Source organism: Lynx rufus, unplaced genomic scaffold, assembly GCF_022079265.1.
Source record: "Lynx rufus isolate CCGP_SWC_20201006 ecotype Redwood Valley unplaced genomic scaffold, mLynRuf1.p SCAF_13, whole genome shotgun sequence".
NCBI lineage: Eukaryota > Metazoa > Chordata > Mammalia > Carnivora > Felidae > Lynx > Lynx rufus.
Window position 1 is genome coordinate 54897267 of NW_025814827.1, and position 26144 is coordinate 54923410.

A 26144-nucleotide genomic window follows, 5' to 3' on the forward strand; every position below is an offset into this window, starting at 1 on the left:
CATGTTTTCCAATTTCTGTTCCATTTTTCTGTGCTCCCGCCCGAGGACATTGACGTCTGGACAATCAATGACACAGGCTTACACACACGTACTGTCGAGCACAAGCCTGGAAGAGCTGCTGAAATGGTTTAAAAGTTTCTGTGTGGAATCCACCACAAAGTACCAGTTAAAAGGGCCAGGAGTGAAAGCAGAGCTCCCAAATGACTAAGACTAAAAAAGATAATACCCCCAGGCATCTGTATGTCTCAGCATTTAAATTATATCCCTTGAATGCCAATTTGGACTTTGTGCCAAGAAGCAGCTGAAGCCCTTTTTCATGGAAATACCCAATAGAAGACCAATCTGTTTAAATGAAAGGTGTCTCTAATCATTCCGTATAAACATAACATGTTTTTATTTTATTATGTAACCTTGAATTATCTTGGCTTCTAATAAGGATCTTGTATTGTTACTGATTCTCAATAATTTCACGGAATTATGTTGTCTAAATGTGTATTCTGATGCCAAAAAAAAAAAAAAAGAAAAACCTGTCTCATTATTTAAACACAGTTGCTTCATCTCGTACATTTCCTACTTTTGAAAAAGTCTGTTGTCCGTTAAAGAAATAATCTTGTCTGTAATGGGTTTTCCCTCCAAGTTCCACATCCTCGTGGGTACCCGTAGTATAATGAAAACTGTAAGTAGATGTGTTTCTAAGTCATTGAACAATTTCTGTACTTCCCCCTTTCTGAATTCCAGCCTATTTTCTTCTCTTTGCAGGATTAGCGATTATATGGATCTGACCCCTGTAGACATTGTAGGGAAGAGATGCTACCATTTCATCCATGCCGAAGACGTCGAGGGCATCAGGCACAGTCACTTGGACCGTAAGTACCTCCTGTGTGAGGGAACAGCCTGGCTGGCATCATCGCTCTCCGATGCTTGTTTGGTTTCAGTGCCGATTTTTCCCTTCGTGTCTCCCGTGTGCATTTGAGATGACTGTCAGCACACAGTGAGAAAAAGTGAGACCTACATCACTTCCACCTGTGTTGGAATTAGATTGAAAGCTGGACCTCAGGCCTAGAGAAATTGCTGGATGGTTAGGCCCTCACACGGGATTTTGTGTTCTCTTGTGCTCTCTCTCCCATAAAGCCATGGGAAAATCTTTGTCGTAAGTGCTTTCTTGACCCTTTCATTTTCTAGAGAGCAAGTACCACTCTGAAATGTGTGGTCTCTGTTTCAAGATATACAAGGGAGAAGACAAGTTCAAATAGACCAGAGACTTTAACAATTCCTACTCGACTAACCGCAAAACTGAGGCCCAGGGGAGCTGGGACACAGTGGCAGAGCACGTCGTGTGGATACAGCAGCTCTCAAAGGCAGTGTCTTTTCACTGTATTTCTGGAAAGAGGGTTATTCAGAGGAAAACTTCCCTCCGTCTCCCAACTCCCAGGAGAGGGAAACTCATCTCAGCTGTTTGAGTCTGGTTCCCAGCTCCTGACTCACAAGCTGATACCCAAGGTACCTTTTTTGGCATTGGAAGAAAGAAGGACCCAAGGTGTTCTGGCCAGGTCCAAGCAGAAACTCCCACACTGGGTCCCATGCAGCTTTTCCTCATCACACTCAGCCAGGTGGTTTACACCGTGTGTTGAGGGCCTCCGACAATCCCATGAAGCATAAGGCACTAGACTACTGAACCTCTTAGCAAGAGGCTGCCCCTTTTCCCACAAGAGGTCCTTTTTATGACCAATCAGTAGAGTCTTCCTAAAAGATGAGGGCCCAACCAGCTCATCTTCCTAGAATGTTCTAAACCCAGTTTTGAACTCTGGTTTTAAATACAGGCAAGGGGCCACCAATGAAATACTACAGCGTGACAGTCAAGGTTTTATGTAGAAATGCTAGCCGGGTGGCCTTTGTAATTTACTTCCTCCCCCCCCCTTTCTTGCCATGGTTGAGGAGAGCTGTCTCAGGTCTGTCCTGCCCTTTGCTGTTGTTTGCTCATTTTAAACTCGCATCTTCAAAAGCATAATGGCAAGACAGTAAGCCCGCCAAAGTCTCGAAGTGTGAGCATCTTGTACTGCCTTTTAACCATGCATTAGCAACACTGATGTGGGACCAAGTTCAGTGTCAAATTTTGTATACATCACGTCTCTGGGAAAAGCCTGCCTGCAAGGCTGCTCTCCAGCAGATTCTACTCCCAACACTGAGTGCGTGCCTTGGTATTGCACACCAGGGATTTGGGGAACACACTTGTTGCTAAGAATGAATGGGTGTTGTGCATCGCAGAAGCAGATGGCTCTTCAATTAATTGGGGGAAAAAAATGATGCTGCTTCCTGAAAAGAAACATCAGGTTCTTTGTAGCTGGGAATTTAGAGAAAATGGAGAAAAATCAGGATCTTTGGAGGAGGCTATAGATACATTTTTGGACTGATATATGCCAGAGATCCAGACTTTAAAAATGAATATACTGTTTTTAGGACACTGTCATGCACCATGCGTGTGGGGGGTGAAGGGTGCTTTTTCATTTTGGAATCTTAATTGAGGTCTAACTTCAGAAACCTGATGCTGACAAAAAAGAACTATGTCATCCTCAGTTATTATTTGGAAAACGTCATGCTATCTCTCTGGGATTTGATTTACAGCTTGAAGAAACACAATTCCTCAGGAACAGTGAGCTAGGGCAATTCATTTCTTCCCATGAAGCAGAGGTCTCCAACAAATATGTTTGATGCCATTCTTTCCAATCTACTTTTATCTCATTTTCAGTAACCAGAATAATTTGAGAGTGCTGAAAATAAACAACTCCACCATTCACTATTGTACTAGTCTCCTAATTTTTCTGGTATCTTGCCAACTAATAAACAGAGAAGGTATGCTTTTAAATTCTGTGATTTTTTTCATTACTTGATATTGACATACTGGCTATTGCTTTATGATTTAGCCTACTAACAATGATTGAGTTCACTCTTTCAACTCATACACACGACTTCTAATTTTAAGTTCTTTTAATAACCTCAAACACATGAAAAACAAATAAAATGAGCTGATAATTCCGCACAGTAAAATACACTTCACATATTTAGCTATCATGCTGTGGAATAACTCCACAATGTCAAGTAGCACACAATTAGTAAAACTGTAGGGGGAGGAAAAGGAGTGTTTTGATCCTGAAGAATTTTGATCCTAATCAGATTGAAATTTCAACGTTCTTGTAGTGCTTAATATCTTCAATCACACACACACACACACACACACACACACAAATCAAACTGATGCCAATGTCAGGTTTTGCATTCTGTGACTGAAATAAAATGCTAAAATATACAAATGCATCTCGCTTTGTACAATAAACATTAACATCATTATAAAGTAAGATTGAGTCTAAAATTGTGTGATGGAATGTCTGATGTTTACCTAATTCTCAAACCAAAGCCAGCCCAGTAACAAAATGACAGAGCATGTAATAAGTCTTGGTTGTGTAAACATTGGAAGAAAAGGCAAAATGCCAGTGCAGTATCCTGCTCGTCCAAAGCCCTAGGCTATTACTGAAGGATGCCTCAACTGTACCTTCTTGGCGGGAGAAGGTCATGGTGACAGAGAATCGGCTCAGGAATAAGATAGAATTCTAAAACAAAGGGGTGGTTAAAAAATAAACTACATTAACTATTTAGCTTTTCTTCCTAGAGCTATTGGCACAATTCCTGTTTCTGTGCATGAAAGGCAGGTTTTAGCCATCTGATATTTCTGATAGCTTGATATCTGTCTTACACTCCGATTTACAGATAAAACTTTAAAATAAAAGACTCAATAGTCTTTGAGAACTCAGAATGCTATTTTTATCACTTATATCTCTCTCCTAGCTTAGGCATCTGTAAATCCATAGATGAACTTGTCTCTAGAATAAGAAAAGTAGAGGGGAATCTCAGCTCCATCAGGAATTGACAACTTTCATCAGTTGAACCAAGAACTCCAGACCACTCACTCTCCCACCAAGTTAACATGAGTGGCCCGATAGTTCACACTAGCTTCCAACATAAAGAATCAGTAAGAATCGCATTATCCTTACCAACATGGTGGGTGAGTGAAATCCTACTGGGATTCTAAAACCAAGGGGTTGTAGGCCCTCTTCTTTCACACTGTGACCAAAGACCCCTCTGATTTGTTTTCCTTACGCCACCTTACTGGAGTCATTGAACCCAATTTCACTGATTCTCCAAGCCAAATTGACCAAATCACCATTTCACGGTTTGAATTTTAAACTACTCATATAAGCGATTATTTGAGCATCTTTGCCTATCACACTCTCCACTTCTCCATTGCTCAGGAGGTATTGGCCTGAAGATGACCAGTCAGGTCTCCCTGGAGTCCCAGATCCCAGTTAGCTAGTGCAGCCATCTAGTACTCTCGCCCTGCCTTTAGCCCAAAATAGAAGGGCAAACCACAAATGCTAAACCGAACCGAGAAACATGTTTTGCATCTCTCTTTCGTCCCTTTTAGTCCAGCCTTCTGTCTATAGAAGTTGCTGAATTTGTCTTGAGATACCCCTGGGGTCCTTTCCAGGTCAAATCAGCAATGTTTCTAAAACCTGGAAAGAGTGGCAGAGAGAAACTTCCCTTTACAATGTCATGCTCCACTAGCAAGGCTCAGGGCTCTGCAGCGGTGGGACTTTAGAGAAAAGGAGCCAGAAAGTATAGAACTGGTAGCAGTTTTCCCTTCCTAGAACCTTAACCAGGATGAAGAAACTCTGTAAGAGTTATTTCACAAAGAAAGAAGGACTTCTGCCTTGTCTACAAGATCTCGTTGAATTACAAAAGGATGGGCTGCCCAATATATTTGGAGGATGTTAAAAAAGAAAAAAAATACAGTGGCCTAAGCATTTATTTCTCAATTACAAAATTTTATCCTTCTTAACAAAAGTAATACACAGCTACCTGGCATAATGCAATGCATGCTGTTTTGCATCAATAACCCCTACGCTTCCCTCCTGAAGGCGTCTCATCGCCAAATGCAAGCCGACTGCTTAATGCAGGACTAATTAGTATATCCCCTTCCAGTCTGCAGGCCCTCCATTGTAATTCCTTCCCAGCTCATTTTTTTCCACAACCGAGCATCAATCAAAGTAAGTGCCCTGCCTGCCTCGGAAACACAAGATGTCCTCCATGCATTTGTCATCTGCCACGCAAACAAAGGGGGAATTTAATTGTTGATTTGGGTATGCAGCCATTGCACACAGTAAAGGAAGCTGCAATGAAGGGAGAAAGGAAGGCACAAAGTTTGGTGGGTGGGCCGAGTGCAAATAGCACAGGGGACTTTTTTTTTCTATCTTTCGATCTTAGCCTTTTTTCGGGGCTGGGCCTTCAGGGATTTAGCTGCAACCTGATCATTGGTTGGACTTTTTCCCAAAGCAAATGAGTTTTTCCTCGTCTTCCGTATGAATATGGAAATGCCCATGAAAAGAAATACATGTAATAGCTACCATGTCAGACTTTTTTCAGAAGCCAAGTCAGCCCATGTCGTGTGCCTGCCCATTAACCAAAAAAGATGCTCACATGGAAAAGAAATAAAATCAGGTTTTTATGTAGAAGTGAATTGCCAGTATTATTTTATGTCTTTTTATTTTTTTTCTTTTTGAGGAAGTATGGATTTTGGCTTTTCCAGTCTAAAGGCAGGCAGAGAACAGAGATCAGCAAGGGCCTATCAGCTGCGTGTCCTTGGTCCCCTGCGTTTATAGAAATGCAGAATTTCAGGCCTACCCCCAGCTTACTGAATCCTCATCTGCAGTGAGCAAGATCCCCAGTGGACTCCCATTCAGGTTAACGTTTGAGATGGATGGACTGTACTAGCATTTAGAAGGCATTCTTGTCTTACATGAAGTAAATACAAATTGACTAACAATCTTAACGGCTTCATTTTCCTCTTCAGTTGGCTGAATCTTGTGAATAACAGTAAAATAGAAGTAGGGAATTGGCTACTGAGGGTATCTCAGTCAGTGCTCAAATGAAACAAGTATGTGATTACTTGATAAAGAGAAGGACTTCTTTACAAAGATGTCAGGTATTAGCCTTCTCCACTGATATTCAAGAGAGTATAAATGGAAGTAATCGTCAACATGTAAGCAAAAGGAGGTCTTCAGTTTTTTCCCCAGGTCAACATTTTTTCCCTGTGCTTGTTGCACATGTGAATACAAAAATTTTCCCTGTTCAAGTTCACCTAAAATCTCTGAGTACTTACTGTACAGCTTTGTGGTATTGCAGTAAGGTTTCAAAAATAACTAAGATGTGGTCTCTACCTTCAGGGAGCTTACATACTAGTAGGCACGATAGCATGAAAACAACCAATTTTGGAAAGGTGGCATAAAATGAGGACTATTGAGATGTATATTTTTTTTTATCTTATTTTAATGTTTGTTTATTTTTGAGAGAGAGAGAAAGAGGGAGAGACAGAGCATGAGTGGGGGAGGGGCAGAGAGAAGGGGAGACACAGAATCTGAAAAGCAGGCTCCAGGCACTGAGCTGTCAACACAGAGCCTGACGCATGGCTTGAACCCACGAACCGTGAGATCATGACAGCCCAAGTTGAAGTTGGACACTCAACCGACTGAACCACCCAGGCGCTCCTATTGAGACGCATAAACAAAACACTGAAACCCCAGAGATGGGGGGCAGGAAGGGAGGACGAGAGGTTCCAGAGGTAGCATATCTTCCCTGGAACTTCAAAGAAGATGGCAAGAAGCCAAGGTGGCAGATGGGCAGAGGTGTAGGGTCAGGGACATTCCAGAGCATAGAAAAGGACACAGAATGGGGTGCCTGGGTGGCTCAGTCAGTTAGGCAGCCAACTTCGGCTCAGGTCATGATCTCGTGGTTCATGGGATCGAGCCCCGCATCAGGCTCTGTGCTGACAGCTTGGAGCCTGGAGCCTGCTTCGGCATCTGTGACTCCCCTTCTCTCTCTGTCCCCTTCCCAGCTCATACTCTGTCTCTGTCTCTCAAAAAATAAATGTGGAAGGAAGGAAGGAAGGAAGGAAGGAAGGAAGGAAGGAAGGAAGGAAGGAAGGAAGGAAGAAAAAGAAAAGGACACAGAATGATACCACACACGATCTTTCTGCCCAGGAAGTAAGCCAGAACTTCAATTGGACTCATCTATTCTAATGAAATCCTAACATGGATCCTTGGGCTTTTCCTTATTACTATTTCAATTAGTAGCTGCTTTTATTACCATAAAAGGAAACACGTGATATTTGAGAGAAAATGACCCATTGCTCTTATAAAACACGTTCGGGGAAAAAAAAAAAAAAAACTTCTAAAACATCCATTTTAACCTAAATCAACCTAAATAAGATGAATTCCATTACTTCTTGTACTTTATACAAAATTAAGAACAAGATGCCATTGTAAGTTTTAATTATTTTAAATTTTTTAATGTTTATTTGTTTTTTTGGGGGGGGGTCCGGGTACACAAGAGGTGGGGGAAGAGAGAGAGAGAGAGAGAGAGAGAGAGAGAGAGAGAATGTGAAACAGGCTCAAGGACTATGAGATCATAACCTGAGCCAAAGTTGGATGCTTAACCAACTGAGCCACCCAAGCACCACCCAGGTGCCCCCTCCCCCCCCACCCCCCCCCCGTTATATGTGTTATAACTACTTTCCTTAAAACGTTGATTTAATGATACCTTGACTATCTCAGAAAACCTCAAACTTTTCCCTGTTTAACACAAATGAGTGACATAAGGATTTAATTTGTGTAAGTGTTTACCATACAATGGTTTTTACATTGGGGCACCTGGGTGGCTCACTCGGTTGAGCGCCAGACTTCAGCTCAGGTCATGATCTCACAGTTTGTGGGTTGGAGCCCCACGTCGGGCTCTGTGCTGACAGCTCAGAGCCTGGAGCCTGCTTCGGATTCTGTGTCTCCCTCTCTCTCTGCCCCTCCCCTGCTTGCGCTCTGTCTCTCTCTTTCTCTCAAAAATAAACATTACAGTGGTTTTTACATTAATTTAGTGTTAACTAAGGATTGGGTCATTTGAACCTCTTTATGAGCTCCACATCCCCTCTGGCTTCCTAGAATTTTTGGTGGGGCACATCAACTAGAATGTATCCGGTTACAAGTAACAGAAAACCCAGGCAAAAATGAGTTCAGCTTTCTCTGTAATCGTCTCAAGTTTCTCTTCATGACCCAAAGACAGCTGTGGCACTGCCCATCACCAGTTCCCCACAAGACAACGTCCAAAGTCAGGAAAGGGTCAGTCACTATTTTGTGTTCATTCTTGAAAGAAATACTCTTAGAGGCTCTCCAGGAGAGAGGAGCCCCCCTATGTCTCATTGCCCAGCATTTCATCAAATGCCCATGCCAGAGTCACCCACCAGATGGAATTGCCATGACTGGTTTAAACAATCAAAGTTCGTCCCCACTGGGACTTGGGAGAGAAGTGATAGAAAAGCCGTTGAATACGCAACATGATGACTGCTGCAGGAGCTATAGGAAAGTTGTCGGGAGTAGATCTTAAGAGTTCAAAAGGAGCACATTGCTTTCCTTTCTCCCTCTTTCTCTTCTTATTTCACCTATATGAGAAGATGAATGTTAGCCGATCCTGTTGAAATCATTGTTTCATAATCTATGTAAATCAAACCATCATGCTGTGTGTTTAAACTCACACAGGGATGTACGTCCATTATTTCTAAATAACACTGGGAAAAAAAAAAAAAAGAATAGCTGTCCAGTGGACAATCAACGATGCCTGCTACAGGGGAGCATCTGTAACGTTTTCACAACCAAGTATGTCGGTTTCTGAAAATCTACACCATAGGTGAACAAATGAAACTTGTCTGGGCTCCTTTAAATACTCCTGTTTTTACCAAACATTGGTTTCTGTGTACCTATGCCTCACTACTCATCTATCTCTTGTTCAAGATGTTTAGTGCGCTTCATAAAACAGCCCCATCCAGAAACACAGGGTCCACAGGAGACATAAAATAAATCTAAGATCCAACCTCATCCTTTTACCTTTTTTTAGTTCTGCCTACATTCCAGCTTAACCTTGCCAATACTTCATTTTTAAAGGGAGGTAAAAGATTCACCCAGGCCAGGTCAGACCCCCATACCACTTGCCCTAAGAGTGACCACGGTTTTAAGTTTCTTAGTGAAAATGCCAAGTATCTGTCTCCCATAGAAAGGCACATTGAGGTAAGTCCTTTTTTCAGAATAAAGAAAACTTTCCCATTAATTCCCAACAAGAGAGAGACCTCCCTGTGGGTCTCACTGTCCAGCGTTTCACCGTATTCCAAACCTAAACCAATCACTGGTAAGGAAATGGAATTACCGTGACTGAGGCTAAAAGGGGGACAGGGCCACCACCTAATTTTGCTTACTTTGAGATCCCCCAGTGCCTCGCACAGAGTAGGCACTCAAAGGAGTATTGGGTGAATAAATCCACCATTTCCTTCATTTCCTAGCTGTAAATTTTTCTTATTTCCATGTTCAAGAGTTCACTGTTTCCCTTTGTATAGCAAATCCCCACCAAAAAAAAATTTTAAGTATAAGGGCTAAGAAATACCGTCCCTGACTATTTTAGGTCAAGAAGGGCAGGAATGAGTGGTACAGAAACTCTGGCTGAACTGAAAGCAAGCTTGAAAAAAAATCTGAGATCTCAAATGTCACTCATGCCAACCATCACTTTGATTTTTCCTGTCCTAGAACATGATACCATCAGTGTTTAAAAGGCTTGGTCTCCAATTCAGTACATTATCATGAAGAAAAGGAGAATTTATTTTTTAAACTTAACAAATTGACACGTCCTAAATCAATGAAAAGTTTTCTCTGCATGATTCAATATTAACAGTTAATAAAAATCTATCAATTGGCAGTGGTATAGGAAAAAACCTCTTCTGAGGTTATAAATCACACAGATAGCAACTCAAGCAGGGCCTGTCATTAGTGTATTAGGGGGAAAATCCATAGATGATGCATCGTCATTCAAGGAACATCCACAGGTCTTCTGTCCTCAAGCTCGTAACTCACGTTAAGTACCAAATATCATTAAACTTTACCAAATATTGCTCAGCACAGAGATTCACACAAAAAAAAAGAAACACACACACACACACACACACACACACATTGAAAACCAATTTGTGGATGTCTGCTATTTAAGACATCTAACTCACTAATTGCAAAATCTATAGGAAAGTCTGCACAGCATCAAAGCCTTGGTTGATCCTATGAGCAGTTCCAAATGAAAAACGGTCTGTGTTGCAAGTAAATAAAGCGCTTCATGCACAGTTTCTGCCTCTAATGCTGTTTCTCCTGTGGGTTTTGAAAATGACCTTCCTGTAAGCATCAAGGACTATAACTTTTAGATAAAGAAACTTGTTCCTGTTTTAAGTCTATGTCAGGTTCATTCCCCTATAGCCCACAGTTTTCAAAAGCAGAGGAAAAAGTAATCCAGAATTAAAAAAAAAAAAAAAAAAAAAGTCCTGTTTCCAGAATGAAGTTCCCTGTCAGCCTGCCTTGGGCCTTAGGTGGAGAAGCAGAGATTAAAGAGTCAGTATTCTTTTTCATGTTTCATCTGCCAGTTTTGTGAATGTAGAAAGAAAACCAGTGGCTACAGCTAAGCACCCAACTGTGGGTGTTAAGTAGAAAGTGTGATTCTAGCGCACACACCCCCTTACTTGCACACCCTCCATATTAGTGAATTCAGAAATAACACTGGAGTTCCAGAGAGAAGGCACCCCTTCTCCATTCTCTGCAGCCACTGATGAAGGTACCTCCAGGAGGGGTGAATGGCGCCGCAGATGCGTCCTCATATCGCCATGACGATAATGAAGCTCTTTGTTCAGCTGTGTGAATGTGAAGTGTGCAATCTCCGATGATCTCACCATTTCCTATTTATTCTATACTTACCTGAATACGCCAAGTATTGCAGCTTTTTAATGCATATGCAAACCCCTAAAATGTCCTTTTGTGAGACACTTCGCTAAAAGACCGCTTTTGATATGTGTTCATCTCCTCTTCAAACCGAATTAGACTGCTTCCTTCTTTTGAAGACACAAGTAACTCACTATTTAGAATCTTTGGCTTTGATTTGGTAGAACAGCCCAACAGGAAGGGACCATGTTCTCTTTTTTTCTCCATATTTCTGAAGGCAAACTTGTACTGATTTGTTTTGATTTACTAACAGAATTATGTTCCTGCCACAGACACAGGCTTCCTTTATGTCCTTTCAATCATCGGTCTATTTCTGTGGACAAAGTTTTCCCAAGGAAAACTGAAATCCCTCTGTTTGGTGACTGTGTGCTGAGCCATGGATGTGCGCTTCAGCAAGAGTCCGTCAGGTTTAGCGGGGAGAGGAGTTTTCCTCCACAAGCGCAACATTTCTTGCACGCCTGCCACGAAGCTCAAACCAAGAGACCAGGTGACATTTTTGAACAATATTCAATAAAACTGAGCATCCAGCCTTTGGGGGAGGGGAAGGGGGAAGCGTGTGTTTGACACAAGTCACGTGTCCTAAAATGGAAGTTCTCTGCAGTTTTCTTTTGATTAAACTGTATTTGCCACTCCCTTCACCGTTAGGGGTGGGTGATATTTGGACACTAATAGCCGAAAATTGCCAACCAAGCAGGATTGCAGCAGTTCAACCAGGAGGAGCTAAGTCTCTTTTGTTACAGTCTTGTCACAAATGTGGGGCTCACCTCTGTCCTCTGAAGAGCACAGTCTATAACTCACAGGCACCTTTGGCCTGGAAGGTGGGGCGGTGCGGATGACCGCTTCTTGGTTCTCCTCAGAGCAACAGCTACTGAGAATGATTGGTTCTGCCCTAGACTTCAGAGTAAAAGAAACAAGTTCTCGCATGGTAGCAGAGGCGCTCCAAATTATGCCCGGGAACATTCGAGATTGCAAGCGAACCTGGGAAAAACTGCACCCATCCTCCCCGCATCTTCATGATTACCCTGTAAGAGCTCAGAAAAGGCCATTGAGATGTTGTGAGATCCTTAAAGAAAGACCGGTTCCTCTGGTACAACTTTAAAGACATAATTCTAGAGATGTTGTAAGTGAATCACATCTAGAGATGTGATCAGTGAATCCAGTGAGCGACACACAGGCTGCTCTAGCAAGCAAAAGTTTTGGATATCAAAAAGCAAACTTTGGGATAAATCAAAGGGCAGATGCCAGGTATAAAATGAAAACTATGATCCACGTAAATAAATTTTCTTTCTCTCTGTGCTTCTTCTCTTTATAGTTTGAGCACAGTGTTACGAATTTACTCCTCAGGTCTTTGGTCTGTTGAGTGTGTATCTCTTTTCAAGGGACAATTAGCTATTTTTTTAAGGACTTCCATATCAAGTAACTTACATCATGCGCTCTTTGGATTTTCCCCACAAAAGGGATTTCAGGAAATAACCTGACACAAACATTCTCTCATTTTTCTCAGTTATCTAAAGCTAAAACTCACAAATAAAAACAGCCCTTGGATTAAAGAGAAGTGAAAAAGTTTTTTTGTTTTTCAAGTTGTCTAATTTATTACAAACTAAAAATCTCTTTCAAACTGGCACCAAGGTGGCTTTTCTTCTTGAGCTGATTAGGACCACATGAGCTCAGAAAAAGCTGTCAGATCCTGCCTCTGGCGCAGCTGGAACGATCCAACTGATTTGCCAGTAAGATTTTTTTTTTTTTTTAAAGCAAGAAGCTTCATCCCAAAGTCATAAATTTATATTCTGGAGCCCCAAGCAAAAATTACTCCTTGTTCATTTTAAAGGAAGCAAAATTCCATCGATATTTCTTTTTATGGGACCTCCTGGACAACAACAACAACTGGGGCAATATTTTGGTCAACATTTCCTGCTATAGTGGAAGCTAACTCAGTGCCCTATCGCTCACTATCTAGCTTCCCACTGACACACAGAGGTCTCATTCAGAAAACACTCATCTTCAGGAAACAGTCATAATCTGTGTCCAGGCCAGAATGGACCTTTACCTCTCTGGACTGGTTTTGTCAGGCTGGCCCAGGGCAAGTGAACGGATTAGGTCAAACTTTTTTTCTTCAGTCGACCACGAGGGGCTCCTGGACCTGCTTTGGGGTGTTCACCACAGCAAATGAAGGCACTCACGTAGCTGCCTGACTTCCCAAGGAGCCTGAGGGGGCGCCCACCCTTCCCCGTCAGTCCTTCCACAACCACTTCCGCACATGAAGACCTACCAAGCCTGCCTCTCTGAGTTCGATCTCCTCTCTTTGCTAGACAGCCCTTGGCCTGGGTGATGAAGAAGGCTGCATTAATGGATTCATGGGCCCTAGTATATTTGTGTTTATTCTCAGGAAACAGATGCACTTTAATCAGACCCAGCGTCCTATTGCCTTCACTCCAAAAGACGACACCCTCTCATCAGTCTTTCAGCCCCCTTCACAGCACGTACGTGGAGCCCACCAAGGAGGCAGATGTTTTGCTGGCTGTGCATTTCAGAACTGAGATTTTGTTTCTTTGTTTGTTTTTAAGTAAGAGAAGGTATTATAAGGAATGGGGTGGGGGTAATCTTTATGTGGATCCTGCCAATTCTCATTTAACTTTATAATTCCTTTCTCACGCTGCCCCCCTTTCTGTGCACTGTAGTCTGGTTCTGGGGATAATTTTTTGATTTTGCCTATGTAGGGTCACATTCCAGACCGCAATCCCCAGACGGGCTGGGCTTCTCCGGCCTAGCACCTCAGTGTTTTCTTCATGGGATTCTAAAAAGGGGCTCCTTAGTCTCTTTCCCTTGTCAACAATCCTAGAACCCTTTGAAATTCTTCCTTTCTCCAGATACACAGCAGATAGAATTATGCACCAACCGTTGATTGGGGTGCTAGAAGTTTTTCTCCGTGAAAATAGTGGGCAGAATTTCATAACCCGTCATTCCTCTATTAATAGTTAACCAGGTTGAGAGGATTTGAATAAAAGCACATCTTGTTGCATGCAACAATGGTTTGACAGAAGAGCTGTATGGCAGAGTTAGTATTTCACTGCTTTCAGCTTCACCACGCAGTTTTGTAGCCTGGGAAGCCATGCATGCAGAATGGCAGAACTTACAATTGCCGACACAAGAAGAGTACAATGCTACCTGTGGAGCCCCGCCACCAAGAGAAGGTGTGACAGTTCCGGGCCTTAAAAATACCCTCAACTGTTGAATAGTTTCAGAATAGTGCTTGCCACTTTTTGAAACACACATCAAAGCAAATCTTTTTTCAAGCACCTGTTAAGACGTAATTATTAAATTTTACAACCACCCATTCAATGCACTGTGAGAAAAGGGGAGACTGGGAGAAAAACATCGAAGTGTACATGTTTATTTATGGATAGAATACGGGGAGGTTGATTTTTGATCACTTTTGGAGCCAGGAGGAATGGCTTAGACACGACGGATGAGCTTCAACAGCCTTAAAACACAGCTCTTTTCCAAAGTGACTTCCCTTTACCCATCCAACCCCCCCCCAAAAAAAATCAAAATGTACTTCATGAAACTATTGTATATGAAGCACTTATTAGCCGTAATTAAATGGACAATATGAATTTACTACGTCTTTAGGACTCTGGCTTGTTCTGGTTTAGAGCAAGATGATTAATGCAAATACATATTACTTGAGATAACCATTTAGCAGCTAATTTAGCCAAATTTATTACAGCAGTTAGAGGTTTTTCATTTTAGCAGACGGAGACAAGGACATGCCAAAAAGTGGGCAACGTGGACGAGTGCACACTGCCCTCTAGTGGCCAACCAGCTGGCGCGCTTTTTCGGGGGTGTGGAGTTGCTGAGATTCCTAGCCAAGTAATAACAGCAGGTTTTGCACGTTTCCGGCATCCTTTTAAACCATTCCTTTCCATAGCACTTTATTTCTGGGGATGATTTACTGCACTTTCCCCTTTTACTAGCTCAGGAGTACCCAGATACAAATCAAATCAATTTCAACTTGGCAAGATTTTGGTTAAAGTATCATTTTTAACATCTGCATTTTAAAGCTCTCCTTCAGTGGGTATTTAATGGCACCGTTTCACATTACTGATTGTTTTTACTTGTTCCTTCATTTGGGGCCATATTTCAGAGCCTGTGTGGAGCTGTCACTCTGTTTGGCTCTAGCCAAGTCAATTCTGTGCCTCCCTCAGGCTAGTGCTTCTCTCTGACTTGGTCGGGGAATTTATTTTGTCCCAACATTCAGGAAAGTCTCACCAGAATTTCCCCTGACTGACCAATGTAAATTTTGTTCACACATGGACTATAAATTCTGCTAGACAAGATCAAAAGGAACAGATGTGTGAGGACACTGGTTGATATTGCTTGCACTGAGGTGAAATGATCAAAGACAGGGGTGAAGTATCTTCGGAACCATTCAAATATCTGGAATCTCAAAGAGATCTACCTCGCAGCTATGAATAAATCACATACAAATTTTCCTTTGTTAGTGTCTGACGTCAAACCCATTGACAATATCCACACCACATTAGGTATTCTGTGAGCCAACAAGATTTGTAGTCCCTTTATTCTTTCCTTCACACCATGGCTGCCCAAAATGGAATAAAGTCTTGCTACAAATGCTAGTAACCCTCGCTCCACTGAATTGTTGATTTTATTTGTCCTACTAATGGCATTATACATTAAGCATACAGAAGGGCCCCCCTGGATTAGTGCGGGACCTCCCCTTTCTAAGCTGGCGGTTTTACCGGGATGATTATCATTTGGTCCCAGTCCTAATACACAATACCTTCCATTTGTTTTGTTTTCTTCCCCCAGTGCTGAATAAGGGCCAGTGTGTGACGAAGTACTATCGTTGGATGCAGAAGAATGGAGGATATATTTGGATACAGTCTAGTGCCACCATAGCTATTAATGCCAAGAACGCAAATGAGAAGAATATCATCTGGGTGAATTATCTTCTTAGGTATATTTTCTAATTCTTTTTCATTTCTGTGTCAGTTATAAAATATGCAGCCCGTGGTTAATAGCTGACATGTTTTATTATCTTTTGGCAGTATCTGGTGTGGAATTATGTGGAAATTCTGCTTTTTCTTTCCACAAGATTCAAAGACATATGCAAAGATCAGAGCTATGTTGGAGGGGACTTCCGGGGCAGAGTCACAAAATTATTTGTAATTCTTGGTCTGTCAACATTTGGGCAGCTCTACAGACATTGCTTTGGTTTCCCCACAAATGTTCAGGCTAGAAGAAAAAACAAATGCAGACTTTTGCCTACAGATGAAGCATTCAAGAAAGCACCACCTTCTCCCCACCACATGAACCTACATTCATGCATTCCCATCCTTGAGAAGATTAAGCAAAAGGGCATGGGGAAGAAGTGACAGGGTTCACTATTTGCCTCCTATATTCCATCCCTTTGAAGCCTTACACAGATTACATAGCATCTGATTCCCTGGGGCATTCAAGTTTTGGTAAGCGAAGTGAGCTGCTTTGCCAGAATCAAGGCACTATCAGTATATAAACAAAGGCGCTCTCCTTTTGCCTAATGCTGTGTGATCCCACCCTTCACTGCTATTTTAACGTGCCCTCGCGTTTACATCCATGAATGAAGCCAGGCTCAACAGCTTCCTAAGTTCTAGTCTACAACCCCATTTCTCCCTCCTTCCTCATCTACTTTTGCCTTTGGAGTCAAACTAGCAAAAAGAAAACGGAGGGCAACGGCCCCGGGGGGTCTGCTTTGGGCAGCAAGATTTCTGGGAGGTTCTCCACCAATCCTGTCCTGAGGTTATTAGAACGCTAGGCCTGGCTCCCTCCCACTACTGTCTTTCCAGTTTGGAGCTTCTCTTGGCTTTAAAGCCACCAAGCAGGACCCACACGCGGTCCGAGTAGGAGAGCCTCTGATCGGTCTTATGAATGGAAGTTGGTGCCCTTTGGCTGATAATCTAGACAGGGAGTACCTGAATCCCATTTTTCTTTGAGACAGCCAAATGGAGCCGAGATGCTGGCAACCGTGGCTCGTCAGCACGCTGACCCTTCAGAGCGTGTTCACGTACGAGGGCAATGACTTGAAGGCATGAATGTGCTTGCTACCAATAGCATATCAATCAGACACTAATGATTATAGCTCTAGAGAGGGCCTTAATGTGCGCCACTTAAAAGAGTCTTCATTTATCTACTTTCTCTTTCCTTTTTTGACCTCTTCTACTCTACATTAATTCTCTCTAAAGGCCCAAGTATGTGTATTTCATGTGGCTTTCTCTGAGGCCTGATTTTCATGCACGCTTTCCCCTGTGTTTGTGATATGCTCAAGATGGGTTTTACAAAGAGGTTTACAGAACAGTGGCTATGTGTAATGCAGAAGGTTATAAAAAAAAAACAAAAACAAAAACCTCACATGCCAAAGAGAAAATAGAATAAGGTATTGTGGCATTAACATTCTTTTGCTAGTCAGAAATGGTGTTGTGCCAAGGAGACCCATTATTATTAAAAATCAGACAGTAGTAACAGGGGCACCACAGACTGCAAGGTACCTGTCCCCCATGCTGATGTAACATAGGTTACTAAAGTAATCTACATGCTTGTCACTCTGGTTCAGGGAGATATCTTTCCATCTGGATCTTTCTTACTGCCTCATCCATCTCATGACTACTCTGCCCCCAAATGGAGGGAATGAGAAGGGTTAAGGAGGCGTCAGTCCGTGCAGTTGTGGATCCACACCACTGATCTGGCCTGGGATCAAATGATACAAGCACCTAAGTGTTTGGTGATTCTAGTCCGTCTAGTTCCATAGGGAGAGGAAGGAAGCAGTTTGGGTACCCAAGACCAGTTTTCAGGCTCAAGAGCCTCAATCTCAGACATGGTAGACAGCTCCCGGCTGACCTCAAGACTCACCCTGAGTTCAATAATGAAAGGCTGCAAGTTGAGGGACAAGTGACTTGGGAAGCCCCAAGGCATCTGGACCACAGGAGATCAAAACGGATGGGCTTTAGCAGAGAAAACTCCCACCATGTCTGCCATTTATTGGTATCACTTCTAGAGACTAAAGATCTAGAAGAAAAGCACTTGGCCTTGACAAAATAGCGATCGTTGCATATTAGCAAAAGAGCAGCTCACTGAAGTTTGTTTTTCTTTCCCACATTCCTGTTCTTTGTTCTTCCCTGAGCAGTATTTTCAGGCCACCTCTTCCTTCTCAGAATCCCTCACTTCTGGGTCCATCCGGAAGGACAACACGGTCCTTCCCTGTTCTGAAATGACTGCTCCGCCAGTCTTGTTCCTACTCCCTCACATGTTGGTAGAATTACAGACTCCAGAGTGTTCAGAGACGGCCTGAGTGCCAAGGCCACCTTCCCACCATTAGCCTCATCTGATTATCTACAGAAAACTCTGCTACTGAAGCTAATTCACACTAAGGAGTAAATGCCTGATGATCCATCTTAGTGAATTAACCCTCCCAGCGATTGGCAGTGTTAGTGGTTACTGAAACAGTGACTCTTCAATACAGCAATCTCACTAGAGGTTGACAAATGAATCCTTAATCCTGTATTGTAAGTCTCTGGTTGGCTGGGCCATCATGGAGGGTAGAAGCAGCACTTTGCAGTTTGAGGCCAGAGGCTTTCCTTATGGCTTCAGATTACAGCAGCCCTCATTGCTCCCACACTGGGCTGGCCTTGAAGTGGCATTTCTAGAAGATAATGAACTCAAACTGACCGAACACACTCTCTTTTCCAGAAGAGGCTTGTTTCTGAATTAAAAATAGAACAAGAATTAAGCACATTTGTGCAAATGGGGGTAGAGACATTCTGTTAGGGCCTCTTTCACACTAGGACTCTCCCCGCTGCAATCAGAGTTCCAGCTTAACAAGCCACAGGTGAACACCACATGAGCAGTTGAAAATGTGATTGTAATGGGTGTGTTGACAGTTCAGTAGCCATAATCCATGCATCCCAAGGTGCACCTGTGCATCTGTCAGATCATTAGGCGCCGAGGGCTCTGCGCACATCCCCCCCCCACCTCCCCCATCAGTTGCTTTAGAGCCATCTCAACAGCTGAGAAGCTCCATCAAGGAACCAAGACAAGGGAACTGAGGCAACGGACTCATTAGGAGCCCAAGAGAAGATCGGGCACACCAGGAGGTATAGGAAGGAATAGTTGAGAGTACTTCTCAGCCTCCCTTCCCCGCCGCGCACCCCCCACCCCCCCCCCCCGCCCGGGTGTTAGATGGGAGGGATGTCAAGCGGCACACTTCCCTGGCCCCCAGTGCTACCTGATTATTTAAAAGCTTTTTAGTGGCTTTCCTGTAGCATTTGGGTATTCAGTCATTGTAGCAGGGTGCGGCTGTACCCCGGCACATGAAATCCAAGCTCCTGTCAAAGTCCCATAATGAGCAGAGAAATGATTTCACGTGCAGTCTTTTAAACTCTCTAAACTCCAAAAGTTTGGGGCAAGGAAGTGGGGAGAAGATGGTCAAAAGCAAACCATGCGGAATGGGTGTCTGCCCTCCTGACGAATGCCTCCCTCCCCCGCAGTAACCCCGAGTACAAGGACACACCCATGGATATCGCACAGCTCCCCCATCTGCCAGAGAAAACTTCAGAATCTTCGGAGACATCTGACTCTGAATCAGACTCTAAAGATACCTCAGGTATTACAGGTATTACTACTTCTCCATGTTCTGCAGTGACTGCTTGCCTATCCAAACATGAGGGGTGGGCAATGGCCAGACGGCCACCATCAGAGCAGAGCAACTGTTAAATTTCATAGAGAGACATATGTCACATCAAGTTGATAGACTCTCTGTACACATAGGTATGTATATCAGTATACCACCACATACATATGTGCACACATGGATGTATACATATATGCATGTGGTATATATACATGCATATATATTGTATATATAAGCATATGTATGTGAAGGTATATATTTATACACATCAATTCACGCATCCCAATATGCCTGTATGCGCAAAAACATACAGAGAGAGACTGAGCAATCACTCAATGTCAGCCGTCCACTGGCCACACAGAAGGAGTCATGCCCTAACCCCATAGTAAGCTTTGGCCTCTTTACCTGAAGCAGAGGCAGCACGATCTCTGCTACCTATAAGACCGCCTGCAGCTTCGAACCCGAAATATTCACATGCTTCCCAAGCTGGGATTGAGCCTCCAAAGCAGGATAGTTAATGACATTGGTAAACGACTCTTTGGAAAGTACCCTGAGTAGCTCTTTGGAACACAAGAAAGTTAATTTAAAAATGTACCTTTCCTCCAACCCCCAACCCCCGCTCCACAGGCACACTTAGAGCCAAGGAGCACAGAACTTCACAGAATTTTACAGCTGCAAAGAAGCCTGAGCCTCTTCTAACCCACCGTCTTCCATGGAAATGAAGTAGTTACGTGATCCGCCCAAGTTCTAGTGCAGGCTGCATCCGAAAGCATCACAGCACAGCTATAAAATCAGCATTGTCCCTAAATCTCCTGAGTTGTGTTACTGGGAAAATCTATTCTCCCTATAATGTGCCAGATGGCTAGGGTTCCCCACCACCCCCGACCCCCCCCCATCTTTAGGGTACCTGCTCTCCAGGCCTGTGAGCCCATATCCCTCTACTCCAGACAAAGCTTCAAGGAAGTGGAAGGAGGTGAAAAGCACAGAGGATCTTGACTGTTTCCCTATCCTAAACTGCATTCATTTGAAAGTTCTTTCCTAGGGCAGAAGTTCTGGAATAGACAGGCTCTGCTTCTTATTTACATAGTATTTAGCAGGGAACAAAAAAAAACAAAAACAAAAAAACAAAAAAAAAACAAAAAAAAAAATTCCCTGCCCCGTGGAGCCTGTATTCTTGTTGCAGGAAGAGATCAAAGTAAATGAAAATAAGCACCATCTGATTCCCTGTATGGCTAAGTGCTATAGAGAAAAACAACTTTAGGAATAGGGAGTGTGGTCTTCAATAATGAACAAATATTCACCAACGGAAGGGGCCGACGTCTGTAGAAAGTCACCTTGCATACCATCATGTTTCTGTGTCACTGACATCTTATTCCAGGTTATTTACCCTGACTCCCTGAATATTTTTGCAGGACTTCTCAAATGTTAATGTGCTAAACAATCACCGGGGGATCTCGTTCAAATACAGAATCTGATTCAGCAGGCCTGGGTGGAAAGCTGGGATTCTGCATTTGAAAGAAGCATCCAGGTGATGCAGTGCCGCTGGTCTATGAACCACACTCTGAGTAAAGGCCCAGCTAATCGAGGCCCTCCAGAGAGAGAAAGCCCAGGCTTTTAGGTAGCAAAGGTGGTGGAACAGCTCAGGTGGGCCAACACACCTCCCCAGCCCTGCCCCCCACCTCCAGCACGTGCGACGCGGACGCTGCCCTGCTAATGTGGTGTCTTTTGTCTCTCCTCCCCCGCCGCCGCCACCTCCGGCCACTGGCCCCACGCAGAGGACAACGAGAACTCCAAGTCCGACGAGAAGGGTAATCAGTCCGAGAACAGCGAAGACCCGGAACCCGACCGGAAGAAGTCGGGCAACGCCTGCGACAACGACATGAACTGCAACGACGACGGCCACAGCTCCAGCAACCCGGACAGCCGCGACAGCGACGACAGCTTCGAGCACTCGGACTTTGAGAACCCCAAGGCGGGCGAGGACGGCTTCGGCGCACTGGGCCCCATGCAGATCAAGGTGGAGCGCTACGTGGAGAGCGAGTCGGACCTGCGGCTGCAGAACTGCGAGTCGCTCACGTCGGACAGCGCCAAGGACTCGGACAGCGCGGGCGAGGCGGGCGCGCAGGCCTCCAGCAAGCACCAGAAGCGCAAGAAGAGGCGGAAACGGCAGAAGGGCGGCAGCGCCAGCCGCCGGCGCCTGTCCAGCGCGTCGAGCCCCGGCGGCCTGGACGCCGGCCTGGTGGAGCCCCCGCGGCTGCTGTCCTCCCCCAACAGTGCCTCGGTGCTCAAGATCAAGACGGAGATCTCGGAACCCATCAACTTCGACAACGACAGCAGCATCTGGAACTACCCGCCCAACCGGGAGATCTCCAGGAACGAGTCCCCCTACAGCATGACCAAGCCCCCCAGCTCGGAGCACTTCCCGTCCCCGCAGGGCGGCGGGGGCGGCGGGGGCCTGCACGTGGCCATCCCCGACTCAGTCCTTACCCCGCCTGGCGCCGACGGCGCCGCAGCCGCCGCCGCCCGCAAGACTCAGTTCGGCGCCTCGGCCACTGCGGCCTTGGCCCCCGTCGCCTCCGACCCGCTGTCGCCCCCCCTCTCGGCGTCCCCACGGGACAAGCACCCAGGGGGCGGCGGCGGCGGCGGCGGCGGCAGCGGGAGCGGCCCCAGCGCGTCCAACTCCTTGCTGTACACTGGGGACCTGGAGGCGCTGCAGAGGTTGCAGGCGGGCAACGTCGTGCTCCCGCTGGTGCACAGGGTGACGGGGACCCTGGCCGCCACGAGCACGGCCGCGCAGAGGGTCTACACCACCGGCACCATCCGCTACGCGCCCGCAGAGGTGACCCTGGCCATGCAGGGCAACCTGCTGCCCAACGCGCACGCTGTTAACTTCGTGGACGTTAACAGCCCCGGCTTCGGCCTCGACCCCAAGACGCCCATGGAGATGCTCTACCACCACGTGCACCGGCTCAACATGTCGGGACCGTTCGGCGGCGCCGTGAGCGCCGCCAGCCTGACGCAGATGCCCGCCGGCAACGTGTTCACCACGGCCGAGGGACTCTTCTCCACGCTGCCCTTCCCCGTCTACAGCAACGGCATCCACGCGGCACAGACTCTGGAGCGCAAGGAGGACTGAGGCGCCGCCCAGCGCGGGCCAGGGCTCCGCCCGGAGGCATCGTCGATCGGCGTTTTCGTTTAGACCTTTTAATTCTAGCACTTTGAATTCGAGCAGGTCAGCGTCCTCTCTCACCACGACGGCCCCCATTCCACCCCCTCTTTCTTTAACTTGACTTATTCTTTCCTGTAAAGATATGTTTATTTTTCGCCTTCCGAGAGTCAGATGACCAGTTGCCTGCCATTTTGTCTCCTTCTAAGATGTGTGTTGGGTTGTTTTGCTTTCCTTTTGCATCTTTATTAAGATGTCTTTAATGTTGTATATGCCTCTGCCATAGAATACTCAGTCTTGTGGTCAAGAGATTTCTCAAGTGACAACCATTGGGTTTTTCTTCCTAAAGATCTTGATATGATCAAGATTGAAAGAGACAAGCATAAACAATGTGCCCTGTTTGACTAAGTCAAATGAAATGGGGTGGTTTTTTGTTTTGGTTCCTAATTCCTTTAAAGATAGGGGGGATAGTATTTTAGAATTTTATGCAGAATTTAATTCTCTTTTTATGGTTAAGATTTTAAGATTTTCTTACTTGCACATAAAAATAATTTGGGTTCTTAAACTTAATTTCTGGCCTGTGACTAGAATGTTTTAAAAAAAAAAGTTGGACTAAATGTTAATTACTGAAACATTAACTTAATTTCTAAAACCATGGTGCTATCATTTATTAATCTGTAATGTCTTCATACAAAATGCAGCTCCTGGGCTGGGTTTTGGGGAAAAAAAATAATAATAACGTGTTCTGTCCTGGTCTGGAGTCCCGCTGCTGCAGTCTCCTTGGTTAGTTAAGACAAAGCCCTCATTAACGTTTGCTGCAGGACTTAAAATTTTTTACCTCCCAACTAACAAACATAGCCTCACATTAAATTTAATGGGTCAGTAAAGCCCTTTTTAAAGGGGCTTTTGGAAAACTCAATCAAACTGATTTGAGGAGCAGTTTGGGTACATACTGCCTTTTGTTGATCTGGGTTTTTGTTTTGCTTTGTTTTGTTTTTTTCCCTTTTCTCAGTCTAACTGAGTCTAATTTTTGCAACTTCAGTAACACTTCAGAGTAAAAGAAGGAAAGGATATTTCACATGTCTTTGATTTTTTTCTTATCACTTCTTGCTAAAAAAAAAAAAAAAGGTTGCATTTTAGGGGACTGATTTGATTTGATGAAATTTTTTTCCCCTTTGGTTCTCTTGTTTCTAGGTTGAAACCGGTAAGGTTTAAAACTAAAGAATGGGTTAATAAGCTTCAAACATAACTGCAACTGAAAACCGCACATTAAGTACTAAAAAGAAAAAAAAAAGAAAAAAAAGAAAAAAAGGAAAAAAAGAAAAGAAAAAGAAAAAAATATCCTATTTTGTCTTTGTTGCCAGAAATCAGTGTAGTGTCAAACACTCCAAATGACTGTCGAGTATAAATTCTTCTTCCACTCCATTTTTGGCAGCTGTTTGTTAAGGCATCTAATAACAGATGTGAGAACTGTAACGTGTGCAATGTGTACGTGTCCTTGGCTGTCAGTCCCATTGCAATTTCAATGTGTGTTTCTATATGCAGTATATACTAAGCTAACGTAGTTGTTTTGTCCTTTGTCTTCTCTGTGCTCTATCTCTAGTCCGGAGTGGTACAGTCCCATTCCTGCAGTCCTAGTGAATCAGTGATTCTTGGGGGTTAGTGATTTTTGTGTGGTGGCCTTCCTCTGTAATGTCACCCTATGCTGCTTCTACTGTCTGTGAATCTTCCGTTTCACTTTTTGAAATTCCTGCTGTTGCTTTGCTGGTGTATATTCTCCCAACCTTTCCTTTCTTTTCCTCCCTCTCTTGTCTCCCCCTGTTCCCTCCCCCATCTCTCCTTTCCCCGCCTTCTCCAAAATCTTTTTCATTCTCAGAGATAAAAAGACTCTTAACTAGCTCAAGGTTAATGGAGCCATTTTTTCCCACAATGGAGTTCTGGGTATGACTTTTTTCTTCTGGAGTGCAACACAAAGCACTGAAGAATAATGCTCAGATATATTAAATAAATTGATGCCATATAGCCTCAGTTGTTAACATTCCCAGAGTCCCTTGTGCTCTACCTATATAAGCAATGGGTGCTTTTCTTTGGTTTCCTTCCAGGTTGGCTGATGGAGCAATACATAAAGCAATTACCAGTGAGACAGAAAATTATTTCAAAGGTCAACCAACATTTTTTTAAAACAACAGGGGAGGGGATAACGGAATATAGACTTGTCATATATATTTGTTTATGTGTGCAATGCTAATAGAGTAATTCGGCTGTCCTTTGAATATCACTGTGTTGAGTGGTTTCCTCTAGGACCTTTGTGATTCCATGAGTTGGGCCCACATCGCTGTGGAATAATAACTAAAAGAAGTGAAATGCCACAAATTTTAATGGGGACGTTACTTGAAGGATTTAAGTAGGTTTAGAAGGTGAAGAAAGCCAGTCATGATATTTAAAGATTAATTTTGGAAGCTCTACTCTAGCTATCGAACAATCAAAGGAATGCACCTATCAGCTACAAAGAACAGCTAGACAGCTGTTTTGTTTTTGTTTTTTTCCTTTTATAAATGTTTCTGTGTTGTGTCAAAATGATTTCTGGTGATTTAAACTAACAGATAATCACAGCTGCTGTCTAAATCCATAGTGTTTAAAATTACAAAATGAAAAAAAAACACTTCATTACCTGTGAAGACTGTGTCTGTGTTTTTAACTATTTCTTGTACAAATATATGAAAACTTTTATGAGGAGACTGGTGCCAAGTAGCTGAATAATGGGGAAAGGGATATTCTGTTCGTAAAAATCTTAGCAGTGTTACCAACTCTACAATATATATGAAAAGAAAAATTAAAACATTACAAAGCGACAGCTATGGTACATTTGTTTTGTGTGAAGCTAACCGGACCTAACTTCCTGAGTGCCTGGCTTATTTTGAAACATTTTTTTTCATTGACCATTGATAATGCTGCAAATCAGAAATGTACATACTTCATTTACAACAGGGTTCTTTTTATACTTTTGTAGATTCTCATACATGTCACATACATGGTTGTCTTTATGTAACTTAATTTTTTCATCCGCAGGTGCCATTTTCATAATAAACTTCTCTTGGATTTGTTACTATCTGGCATCATTTCTTTTACATGTAACCATCCTAACTAATGAATGCTGGTAGTATTTGTTTAAGCAGGTACCTTGGTCATTACTCTTGATTTAAAAAAAAAAAATGATTAAAAAAAAAGATACATCCATATTTTTGCTAGTTTTGGAAAAAAAAATGCATGGCTTGTGTAATGATGAGGTTGACAAGGCACAGATTAAGATGCTAATCCAAATACTACACCAAACTTGCAACCATCCTAAATTTTCAGCTACCCCAACTCATTGTCATACCGAGCATTATTATGCACA

At 43.6% G+C, this 26144-nt stretch overlaps 1 protein-coding gene across 2 annotated transcripts in view; it reads left to right on the plus strand.

The window, feature by feature from the left end:
• Positions 1 to 22717, plus strand: part of NPAS3 (neuronal PAS domain protein 3) — an 849973-nt gene extending 827256 nt beyond the window's left edge. For both annotated transcript variants that reach the window (XM_047074637.1, XM_047074638.1), the window contains 4 exons: positions 760 to 866; positions 15729 to 15876; positions 19439 to 19563; positions 21357 to 22717. In XM_047074637.1, coding sequence (XP_046930593.1) covers positions 760 to 866; positions 15729 to 15876; positions 19439 to 19563; positions 21357 to 22717 — 1741 coding nt within the window. The remainder of the gene's footprint in view (positions 1 to 759; positions 867 to 15728; positions 15877 to 19438; positions 19564 to 21356) is intronic.
• The last annotated feature ends 3427 nt before the right edge of the window (positions 22718 to 26144 follow it).